This window comes from Tenrec ecaudatus, chromosome 12, assembly GCF_050624435.1.
Source record: "Tenrec ecaudatus isolate mTenEca1 chromosome 12, mTenEca1.hap1, whole genome shotgun sequence".
Taxonomy (NCBI): domain Eukaryota; kingdom Metazoa; phylum Chordata; class Mammalia; order Afrosoricida; family Tenrecidae; genus Tenrec; species Tenrec ecaudatus.
Window position 1 is genome coordinate 107,276,720 of NC_134541.1, and position 12,364 is coordinate 107,289,083.

The window sequence follows — 12,364 nt, forward strand, 5'->3', positions numbered from 1 at the left end:
AGAGTCTACACTAGCTATCCTTTTACCCGCGACTTTTCATGAAGCAGGAGCTGTGATGGCATAGAGGGTTACTCATTGGGCTGATAACCACAAAATCAGCGGTTCGAAACCACTAGCCACTCTTCCAGAGAAAAGATGAGGCTTTCTACTCCTGTAAAGAGTACAGTCTTACAAACTAACAGGCAGTTCTTCCCTGCCCTATAGGGTAGCAATGAGTCAGAATCTACTCGATGACACTGTGTGTTTGGTTTAATTTTGGTTTTCAGACAGCATTGTGTTTTTATGGAACATCCATGTTGTGGCAGGGAATAGGCCTTCATCTCTCTTCACGACTGAGTAATACTCCATTAAATAGACCATGTGGTGTTTAGCCATTCACCTGTTGGACATTTTGGTAGTTTCCAAATTTTGGCTAGTGTGAAAAGGGCTGCAGGGAGCATGAGTGTGCACACAGGTTTTGGGGTGTAAAAATGGTGCAGTAAACACTGGTGTCCAGGTTTCTGTTGGTGGATGTAGGTATTTAGTTTGAGTGCTTCTGCATCATTCTTTCCTGCAGATGAGGAAGCTGAGGCTCAGAAAGTAGGTGGTAGGGCTCATCCAGCTGTGGAGCTGGGCTTCCCTGGTTCTTAGGAACCAGGCTTCCTGAGGGACCTCCTGAGGTATTTGTGCAGTCATTGGCAAAGCCTTTCCCAGCACTCATCCCAGGTCAGCATTGCTAACTCTTCACACCAGTGCCATACAGATCTCAAACCCCAGGAACATGCCGGGTGCCCCAAGGATAGTGCTGGTCACTTGTCTGGTAAGGATATAACTGGTTATCTTCCCAGTAGTGCTGCTATAAGTGGCCCCCAGAGAAGCCCCTCTTGCTGCCAAGTGATCAGCCAAAGACCCAGGATTTTCCCCAGCTGCTTCTGGGGGCTGTCTAAGCCTGGACTTCCTCGCAGAATGGTTAAGTCACTGCCCCTCCTGTTTGTTGGGGTTCCTAGGACTGTTCTTGTCATGCCACCTGAGGGATGGTGCCTGGGCCTGTGGCCCTGCAGGCCTTTTCTTCATTTACCTTCTGGGGGGCCTGGAAGGTCCAGTCAGTGGGGGCTCCTTTTGGCTGTGTTGTTCAAGGCAGGTGACTGAGCCCCTCAGAACCTCTGTTTCCTCATCTTTGAATTGGGGTCTCAGACATGCCCCCAGGCCCATGCTGCTGGTGGGTGGACCAGAAATGGTGCCTGTCACCTTTGTCTTGCACTGGTCCCCATCATGTTCCCAGGACCTAGGAAGAGTGGGGTGTCTTTGCTTCTTTCCCCCACTCAGCAATGGGAGGCCTGATTGGGTAAGTTAAGGTCAAGCCTCTGAGATTAGGACCCTGAGAGATCTACTGGTCTTTCCCCTACCGTAGGCCAGTTTTCCAGGCATTGCCTGTCCACCTATTGCTTAGCAGCCCTGAGCCATTCTCTGGTGGTTCACCACTACCCCTCCCTCAGATCTGCAGCAGCAAAGATGGGTATCTGGCTGTGGGAGGGCTAGGGTGCCAGCCATGACCATGGACCACCTGAGGGAGTGCCATAGCCCATGAGCTGACCAAGAGAGGCAGCCTGCCAGAGGGGAGGCAGCCAAGGGTGGGAGCTACCAGGCAGCCTCTGGCAGTCCTACAGGCATTCTCTCCCTCTGGGATCCCCCAGGCTCTCCCTCCCTCCCCCCCTTCCCTTCAGTCCTGCTTCTCACATTTCAGCTTCTGACTTACTGGCACCAGCACCACAGAGGCTGCTGTATCAGACAGACCTTAACCCCTGTTGTGCTGGTGGAAGCCTGGAGGGTGGGGGTGGGCACACATACACAGAGGGCATGGGGTCTCAAGGGGAGAAAAACCCACTGCCTTCAAGTTGCTTCTGACTCCTAGTGACCCTTTAGGACAGAGTAGAATGGTTTCCTAGTAGACAGCTTCCCAGACTGTCCATCTTTATAGGAATAGACAGCTGCCTCTGTCTGCTGAGGAGCAGCTGGTGGGTTAGCTGCTCTTGCTTAATCCATGGAGCCACCACTCAGAGGGAGAAAGATGTGGCAGTCTGCGTCTGTAAAAATGTATAGCCTTGGAGACACTATGGGGTGGTTCTATTCGGTGGCAGTGGGTTTTGATGGGAGCTATGAAGATATTGGGCAGATTAGTTGGGTATCATCATCAGACTTTGGTGGCACCTGTGAGAAGATCAAGGCCTGCCTACTGTTTGGCTTTAATGGTTGGGCTGCTAACTACAAGGTCAGCAGTTCAAACCTACCAATTGCTCACAGGGAGTCAGGTAAAGAGTCATACTCTGAAAACCCTTGTGGAGCAGTCCTACTCTGTCCTGTAGGGTTGTCATGAGTTAGTCAATTTAACAGGGGTGGGTATTTGTTTGGCTGAAAGTTGAGTTTGGAGGGTGAGTTTAGTTCTAGATCTAATGAGTGATTAAAGACCATAGTATTGGAGGTTCCATCAGCCTTTGTCAGACCAGTCAACCTGGTCATTTTAGGATTTGTAATATTGTTTCACATTTTTCTCCTACCCTATATGAGATGCACTATCATTATCCCTTTCAAAATGGTCAGTAGTGGTAGCTGGGCACCATCTAGTTCTTCTGGTCTCGGAGTTGTAGAGCCTGAGTTTCACATGCTCCATTAGTCCTTTGGACTAATTGGTGTCATGTGTCAGAGAAAGACAGCCATTTCCAAATGAAGCGGAGATAGTCCAGCCAGGAGGCCATGCATATAATGGAGGCAGATGTTGTGCCTGTTCCCTCCTTGTTAACATGTTGAAAGGAGAGATACTTTCCCTGGGAAAGGCCCTGGGTCTAGCTGAGAACTTATCTGGGAGTGTGGGGTGGAGGAGCTCAGTGTTAGAAGAACCACTGGGCTGGGGGCACAGGTGGAGGAAGAAGGGATGCACCCCCAGCAATTGCTGAAGTCTTGGGCCTGGGAATGAGGTCACTGGGACCAGAGAGAATGGGCAGGAGAGTCCCTTGAGATAGAGTCCAGCTACCTGAAATAGACCTGCCACCAACACAAGTAGAAGATGCTGAAGTGGAAGGACTTGTTTATGATCAAAGCGAAGGAGACCTCAGCTGAGGGAAGGGGACAGGTAGCTAGGAGTGAGGGCCTTTGGGTCCCCAGACAAACCCAGTGTGAACAGCAGGGCATGGCATAGGGTGGCCTGTAGCCATGTGTCTTCACTTCATTACCTTATAGTGGATTCCCCAAATGTTTCCACACTTGGCTTGTACATAAAGCGTCATGTGCATCACGCGCCCCCTGGTGGTTGGGGGCAGGGACCCTCAGCTTTGTTGGTCCAGAAGTCCCCTGTGGCTAGAACAGGAGATGGAGTCTGCGTATTGGACGTTCTTGGATTCTTGGTTCCATAGAGGTATGTGTCCCCACTCTGATTTCCTAGGATCATTAGGGATCCTCTCCCAGGCTGAATGCTTGGCTTCTGTGGGGCACTGTCCCTGCTCCCATAGAGCATCCTGGGACGCCTGAGGCCACATAGTCCCTCTCTGAACCTGGTATTTTTACATAGAGCAAAGCCTCAGATTAACATTGGGTACAGAGGTTCCCCATTACATTCTAACATACTTTGTATGTTCTTTAGGAAAGCCCCTTAATTTTCCCTGTACCACCCTCACAGCCCCCCTCATTCTCTCACAGGAGTTGTTGTACAGCCCCAAACCCATTGCTATCAAGTCAATTCCAACTCATGACAGTGACAGCTGCATGTGTTAAAGAGTGGAACTGCTCCATTTGCTTTTCTTGGCTGTCATCTTTACGGGAGCAGATTGCCAGCCTTTAGCTGTGAATATGATATCTCGTGGATTAGACTCTCCCACATGATTTGGTGGACTGGAAGAGGAAGTCTGTCTAGGTGAGCCTGATCAGATTCACAAGCCCTTGAAAGCAGAGTTCTTTCCGGCTGGCTGCAGAAGTTGAAGAGATTGAAGGCCTGGGAAGGATGGTCCCTGCCACCTAATGATGTCCACTGGCAATCAGTGAGGCAAGGGAGACCTCAGCCATACAACACTATGAAGGACTCAGAAGAGAACCTGAGGCCAAGGTGAGGCTGTAGCCTTGAGCGAGACTCCCATGAGGCCTGAGCAAGGAATTCAGCCGGTTGCCCCCAGCCTGGCTTATAGATGCTGACCTGTGAGATGTCTTAAACCTTTAAATGTGTGACAGTTTGTTACCCAGCAGTAGAGGACTTTGTTCACAAGGCAGAGCAGCAGATAATCATGGAGGACACAAGTGTATAAATGAAAATTATCCATTCTACCCCCTCCCGAACACACACACACACACACACACACACACACACACACAGAGTCATTGCAGCGTCAGAATCCACAGCCAGCACCTCCTTAACCATTTCTGGTCCCCCTAAAACCCAAACTCACTGCCATCAAGTTGATGGCAACTCATAGTGACCCTAAAAGGCACAGCACTGTGAATTTCTGAGACTAACTATAATGAGAGTGAAAAGCCACATCTTTTTCCTTCAGAGCTGGCTGGTGGTTTTGAACTGCTGACCTTGAGGATCGCAGCCCAATGCATAACCACTGTGCCAACACAGCTCTATTTATGGCAGTGATTCTAAATCTGTGTTCTTATATTTAGCACAAGCAGATCTCCTTTCGTTGTGCTTTGCTTTTTTTGTGTTTCACCAATTGAAGGTTCGTGGCCACCCTATATTGAGAAAATTGTATCAGCATTATTTTCCCAACAGTGAGTGCTCACGGCATGCCTCTGGGTCCCATTTGAGTCATTCTCACAATACTTGGAGCTTTTTCATCCTGCGAGTGCACACCTCATGGATTACAGCGTAAACATAACTTTTGCCTGTACTGGGAAACCAACCAACCAACAGAAAGTGTGGGATTCATTTGCTTAGGGATATTTGCCTTAGTGCCGTGGTCTGGAACTGAACCACACCCCCTCCCAGAGGTCAGCCTGGGCTTCTCTAACAAGCACTCCTGGAGCCTGGTTGGAAGCCAGCCAGGGACAAGGTCAGTGTTTGTGTTGGGAATACCCCTAGAGCCAGCTGAGACCTCTGGCCAGTGAAGAGTCCCTTTAGGGGAGACCCCTGCTCTCGGGGAGCCCATGCTTCTGGGTCTTGCACTTCTGGTCACCCTTAGGTCTTTTATTCTTTTTAAACAATTGCTTTCTTGAGATATAATGCACATACATTTCACCCACTTAAATTGTACATTTTAATGGCTTTTAGTGTTGGCAAAGAAATTTGTACGTTGGACTGGCAAAAGAATGAACAAACCTGCCCTGGAAGGAGTATAGCCAGACTGCTCCTTAGAAGTAAGGATGGCAAGACTTTCAGGAGGGACCAGTTCCTGGCAAAGGGTGTCTTGCTAAAGTGGAGGGGCAGCCAAAGGACGGAAGACCCCAACAAGATAGGCTGACACAGTGGCTGCAAAAGTGGGCTAAAACACAGCAGTGATTGTGAGGGTAGTGCAGGTCTGGGCAGTGTTTTGTTCTGTTGTACATCGCCCCCATGTGAGTCAGAACCAACTTGACAGCACCAAAAACGATGACTACAGTGCACTCACCGAGTTGTGTGAACCTGGGGGCCTTTTGGTCCCTCCAGAGAAACCTTAGGCCTATTAGCAGTCACTCAACACTGCATGCTAGTCTTCTAGCCCCACACACCCACCAGCCTCCCTTCTGCCTCTGGGGACTATATTCTTTGGGCCACTCCACGCAAAAGGAGCCTGTGTCAAGGTCCAAGCCCCATCTGGGTCCTCACTGGTTATCAGAAAGCCTTCCTTTTCATGGCAGAATAACACTGCAGTGAGTGGACAGACTGGTTCTCTTTTCATTTATCGCATATACCTCTTACTTGGACATTGGTGGTGGGGCTGGAGACAGGGAACGATGAGGGGCAGGAGTTGGGGTGGTGGTGGTCTCGGATTATGCAGTGCAGGGGAAGGAGGGCTGTTGTGAGGCCACATACCTGCATCCCAGCTGGAGGGAGCAATAGGCGAGGAGGCAAGAAAGTACAGGCTGGCCTCAGAGATGGGCAGGTTCAGTTCAAGACCACTGCCACAAGCAAGTATCACAATAACGTGAACCAGGAACGTTTTGTGCTTTCCCAGTGCTGACAGAAATTATGTTTACACTTGACTGGTCCGTTAAAGGAGCCTGAGTGTCGTAGTGATCACAAGTTGTGTGAAGCCACCCATTGCTCCTCAGGAGAAAAAGGCGGCTTTCTACTTACATGAAGAGTTAGTCTCAGAAACCCACAGGGGCAGACGACCCTGTCCTATAGGGCCCTATGAGTCAGAATCACTCAATAATAGTTTTGGTTGGTAGTCACGTTAAATGTGCAGCAGCACAATGAAAACATTTGAAATATGGCAAGAATGACCAACACAGGGGACGCAGAGACACGAAATGAGCACTTGCCATTGGAGAAATGGCCCTGATAAGACTTGCTCCATCATGTAGCACCGATGAATACAGCTTTCCTCTAGTTCCTAAATGCTTCCCCCACCCCATCCCCACCAACTATCATGATCCGAATTATACCCTGCAAGTCTGGATAGAGCAGAGGATGTACACTGGTACATATAGGAGCTGGAGGCACAGGGAATACAGGGCAGATGATACCTTCAGGACCAGGGGTGTGAGTAGCGATACTGGGAGGGTAGAGAGGAGGTTGGAAAGGGGGAACCGATTACAAGGATCTACATGTGACCTCCTCCCTGGGCGATGGACAACAGAAAAGGGGGTGAAGGGAGACGTCGGACAGGGCAAGATATGACAAAATAATAATTTATAAATTATCAAGGGCTCATGAGGGAGGGGGGAGCGGGGAGGGAGGGGAAAAAGAGGACCTGATGCAAAGGGCTTAAGTGGAGAGCAAATGCTTTGAAAATGATGAGGGCAAAGAATGTACAGATGTGCTTTACACAATTGATGTATGTATGGATTGTGATGAGATCTGCCTGTGTGAGCACCCGTTCTAAGGAATGTTTCCAGGGCAGGTAATGGAAGTGGACATAAGATGAAGGTGTGTTTGTTTTTAAAAAGGACCATTTTGTGGTGATGAGAATCCATTCAAAGAAACAGTTGCTGGAGCGAGTGACACTTTTGATTGGCAGAGGCGAGGGTCTGGCCCTGGGTGGGTGGGGTGGAGTGGCCTGTGCACAGACTGCATGGATGCTCATCCAGAGTCCCAGGGCAATGGTTGGTTACAAATTATGAGGCAGCCAGGGATGGGAACATCTGTAAGTTCCCTTCCAAAGGTTTCTATTTTCTCTGAAACAGGAAATGAAGTCATTAGCTGAGCGTGAGGAAGGGGAGGTGAGGTTGGAGGAGAGATGAGTGAAATGGGGCAGAGTTGTGCTAGTAGTAGGCTGGGATGGCCAGCAAGCACATGGCCTGGCAGAGCGACTTGGTCATAGGAATTCTTGTCTCTAAGCCACATTCAGGGGCTAAGCAGCCAGAGCTGGGTTTTAACCAGTGAGCACTGCAAGGGAGGCCCTGAGTGGTACAAATTTAGCTCGTGTTCTGGGCTGCTGATTATAGGGAGGTTGGAGGTTTGAGGCCACTCCGAGGCACCTGGGAAGGTCTGGCAAATACCCAGGGAGTTCAGTCTCTAAATGGCCCTGAACACAATGCCACAGGTGGAGTTGACTCAGTAGCAGCTGCTGCTGTTGTTGCAAGGTCAGGTTGTGGCGGGCACACCCACCACCACCTCCTGTTGCCATTTTAGCCAAATGAGACCCTTACAATTTATGGCCTCCAGATAATGTCGTAAGCCATTAAGTCGATGGTAAGTGGTTTTAGCAGTCCCCCAAGTAATAAAGAGCTTTTGTGTTTCTTAAATAGTTGGAAAGGAGGAGTTATTTTGTGACACATGAACATTCTATGCACATCAGTGTCATTGGGACACACAGATGCCCGTTTTCACCGACACATCCAGGGATGCTCTGACTGTTCCTACAAGGATGGGGCAGAAGGGAGTGGTTGAGACGATGGAGACCGCATGGACTACAAAGCCTACAACATGGATGACCTTGGGCCTCTACAGGAAATGTTTGCTGACCTCCATGGTGATTTAGGAGCAGGAGGGCAAGAAAGGAAAGAAGAAATTGAGGGTCTGAGGGGTTCTGCAGAGCCCACTGAGAGCTCCTGGAGGCATGGTGTGGATGGGTTTTAGGGGTTGAGAAGGACTTGGGGATGCCCTGAGCCTCACAGGAAGGCAGGAAGGACCAGGTGATGGGAGGGGGTAGGGCGTGTGCGTGTGTGCGTGCATATGTGTGTGTGTGTAGGGCTGGTGGTGATGGTATTTCAGGGCCATGAGCAGCCTGGGGGAACCAAGGGGCCTTTGACTTTATGGATATGAGTGGTCCCTGGGCTAGAAGGTGCCTTTGGCAGAAATGCTGGGGCAGATCTAAAAGAGGGGGGAGCTTGAGAAAAAAAAAAAAACAACCTCAGCTCGGTGGGAAGCTCCGTTGTAGCTAAATCAGGAACATGGATCTTGCCTATATTGAAAATGTGCATATTTTGTTCTGTAGGAATAGTTTTCATTTTTGTTGCTGTGTTTAACAATACATTATTATTTATTCAGGATAGCCACAAAATTCATTGCTTTGAGTCAATTCCAACTCCTAGCGACCTTCTAGAGCAGGGCAGAGCTGCCTCTCTGGGGTTTTCAGGCTATAAAGCTTTATAGTAGACAGCCTCATCTTTTTTCTTTTATTAAATCATTTTATTGGGGACTCGTACAACTCTTATCACAGTCCATACATAATCCATTGTACATTTGTTGCCATCATCATTCTCAAAACATTTGGTTTCTACTTGAGCTCCTGATATCAGCTCCTCACTTTCCCCCTCCCTCGCTGCTCCCCCCTCCCTTATGAACCCTTGAGAATTTATAAATTATTATTGTTTTCAGCCTCATCTTTCTTGCAGAGTGCCTGGGGCTTCCTTTCTTTTTTTGAGAAAGTACAGTCCGAGGGCTGTTTATTATTTATTTTAAAACTTTTTATTTTGAATTTGGCGAAAGTTTACAGGGCAGATAATCAGCCTTCCATTCAACAATTCATACGTATTTTGCTTCATCTCATTCACTGCAATCTCAAGGCAACCCCACTCATCCCACCTTCTCTCTGTCCCCCTTCCCCCCCCCCCCCCCCCCCCGCCCCCAACTCCTCTCTTCCTCCTTTCCTAACCCTTCTGAACTTTGCCCTTAGGCAAACACTGCTGCTTGATCTCAAATGGCTGATCCTTCTAAGGTGTGACTACCTCACTAGTATTATTGTTCAACTTATGGACACCTCTATAAGGCTGTAAATCTTTACAGAAGCCGAGGCTTCCAGCTGCCCATCTTTCTGTTAAACAGCCAAGCAAGCTTGGTGCCACCAGGGCTTCTTAGTGTTACATCCATACAATGCAGTCTTACTGGATAAAGAGACGGGATGGAGTAATTTAGGCTAGAGCATGGGTGAACTCTGAAAACTTTGCTGCCCAATGAAAGATCGTGCAAGGACTGCCCTTACAGGAAATACCCAGAACAGGCAATTCAGAGACAGGAAGGATGGTGGTCATCAGGGGTTAGGGCAGAATAAGGGCTGCGTAATAGGTATGGGGTTCCTTTTTGGAGATATAAATTTTGGATCAGGATAGAGGTTGTATAACATTGTGGATATAGTAAATACCAATGAATTATTCAATTTCAAATGGTTAATTTTATGGTACGTGAACTTCCTATCAACTCTTAAAAACACATACAACAGATAGTATTCATGCTGATTGCCAAGTGGTTTCCCCCCCCCACCCCATCTCCTTAAATTTGGGAACCTCATCTCATTTGTTTCACCCTGGTCCTAGTCCTGGTAGTCCTGTTTGCTCCCATCCCCTTCCTGACCCCACTTATACTGGGGAGGTACACAGCTTTATGGCTCCCAGGTCCTGCCTAGTCAGACCATGCCCTGTGTGGGTGCTCTGCCTGTTTCCTTGCACAGGCTGTCCCAAGGCCTCAGGGCCTTAGATCAGTTCTGACAGAGGCTCTCTCAGTCTGTCTGCCCAACACCCCTTTGACATGAGGTGTTGGGGATGTTGGGGGGAGGGGACACAGGCCCTGCTTAGGGAACCCTGTGTCCTCTGGGACACAAAGCCCATCCAGGGAGAACAGTTTTTAGACCACATGGTAATCAAGTGTGACTGAATGGAATATAAGAACAGACTATATACAAAGCAAGGCCCTGATCACCCAGGGAGGGTGCTGATAGAAAGAGTTGTGCGAATCCTGGACCTGCCATTCACCTCCTGGGAACCCTGTACAACTCAATCTTCATGGGTCTCTGCCTCCCGACCAGCAGAATGGGATTGTACTAGGATAGAAATGCATCATAACCACCTGTTTCTTACAGCCAGTGCCCAGCAGATTCCAACTGTCTGAAGGGGTAGGGGGTGGGGGCTGTGCTCTAAGAGACTGCATTTTCAAACAAGCCTTGGGGGGTGGGGGTGGTGGCAGGGATGACTTTAACTCGAGATTACGACTGAATGACCGCTCCCCATCAGTAGCTAAGCAATTACCAGGTCTTTTTGCTGTGGACTGAATGATGGGGTCCAACCACCAACCTTTGGGTTAGCAGCGAAGTGCTTTAGCCACTGCGTCACTAGGGCTCATTAGCATATACAAGGCCCTCGAAAAATCTCACAATATTTACTAGTGATAACTGATGGTCATTACCGGTAGGAGGATTTCAATTTCAAGGTGCGATTTGGGCGGATCTTTGAAGGCTTGGGAAAGGCTGCAGGCATTCCAAGGCAGGCGTGGGCTTCCTGAACCTTTAGGAGCGCCGGAAGGTGGTGGGGCCGGAAGCTAGCCTTCTCGGTGTCCCCCTTCGCCCCAGGGATCACCGCTGGTGGGGAGCGCACCCTGGCGGTGGAGCAAATCCTCCGCAGGCTTTGCGGTGAATGAGAAACTGCAGCCTTCTATTTGTCCTAGCACGAAGGGGAACCAGCAGGCAGCAGCCTCTAGAACAGCTGCCCCCCACCCTCCCCGGCCGCTGCCGTTCTGGCCTGCCTCCACCTTTCCTTTCTGCCAGGCCTGTGCCATAGCAGCCGAGGTACCCGGTGCGTCCCCCTTTGCCCTTCCATCCCTGGCTCCGGGATTCCCGGACTGGGCCGTCAGGGCGGGCAACTGGGCAAGCAGGGCCGGAGGCGCCTGGCGAGCCAGCTGCCCCGCGGTACATGTGGGAAGCGGTTGCTGTGACGCAAGTGTCCAGGGGGCCCTGTGCTCAGAGGAAGCGCGCCCGAACGGCTCCGCTCCTTGCAGTTGCAATCGTGAAATTAAAAAAAAACGATCCCAGCACTCTCCCAGCGCCGCCTTCGCCGCCGCGGCTGCACACAGGGACGGCTGCGCGTCCTGCCTGCGCACCCCCCCCCCGCCCCTCCGGCGCCGCTTTGCGCTCAAAACCCGCACCCGGCAGGTCCCCGGTGGACCCCGGACCGCGGCGGGCAGGGCTCCCTCGCGGTGGCTGGCCTTTTTTTTTTTTTTTTTTAGCAACGCTTGCCAACCTGTCAGCTGATGGACCTCATCACCCATAGTGGCGCATGTAGCTCGGCCGCAGCTCGTTCCATTCACAACCGGCCCCGCCAGCTGGCCCGCGGCCCCCGGCCCCCTGCACCCGGGAGAGGCGAACAGATCTGGGCCGCAGCCGGTCCTCGGGGGCCCGCTCCCTTCTCACCCCAGCCCCGAGCCGCCCGGGGGGCGCAGCAAATAGTCCTTTGTTTACATGCAATTCCTTACTCCGCGGAAGGAGGCCGGGGGAGTGCTGAGTTTTCACCAGCTGTTTCCCGCCTTGAAACAGACATCTGATCAGCTGCAAACACACACACATACACACACACACACACACACACACACGCCCGGGGAGGCAGGCCGGAGAGACCTCCCTCCCGCCCCTCCCTCCCCGCACCGCCGCCGCCAGCATCTGGGACCGGCCGAGCCTGCACCTCCGTCCGGCGCTGCCCTTTGATTCGGATTTCCATCTTGCATTCTCCAGCGGACCGCGGGACCTGGCTCGTGCAGAGGAGGGGGGCAAATCGCTATGGAGTATTTCATGGTGCCCACTCAGAAGGTGCCCTCTTTGCAACATTTCAGGAAAACAGAGAAAGAAGTGATAGGAGGGCTCTGTAGGTGTGTACTCCTCCCCCCCCCCCCTTACTCCTTTTCTGTGATTGCAGCCCCCGGCCAGCCCGCTCGGGCCGGCGCGCGTGTGCGCACGCATGGCCCGCGCCGCCGGCCCCGCTCGCCTTTCTTAGCCGCCCGGGCTGCTGCAGCCCTGCGCGCTAGGCTTGCGCCGCCCGGGGACTCTTGCTC

The 12,364-nt window shown here is 51.1% G+C and overlaps 1 protein-coding gene across 2 annotated transcripts in view; it reads left to right on the plus strand.

The window, feature by feature from the left end:
• Positions 1–12,364, plus strand: part of TFAP4 (transcription factor AP-4) — a 40,791-nt gene that overhangs the window by 13,036 nt on the left and 15,391 nt on the right. Inside the window, exon 1 of one of the 2 annotated variants that reach the window (XM_075564351.1) lies at positions 11,924–12,181. The exons of the other annotated variant lie outside the window; for it this stretch is intronic. Coding sequence (XP_075420466.1) covers positions 12,093–12,181 — 89 coding nt within the window. The 5' untranslated portion in view covers positions 11,924–12,092. Of the gene's footprint in view, positions 1–11,923; positions 12,182–12,364 lie in introns of those variants that run through there. 2 annotated transcript variants of the gene reach the window in all.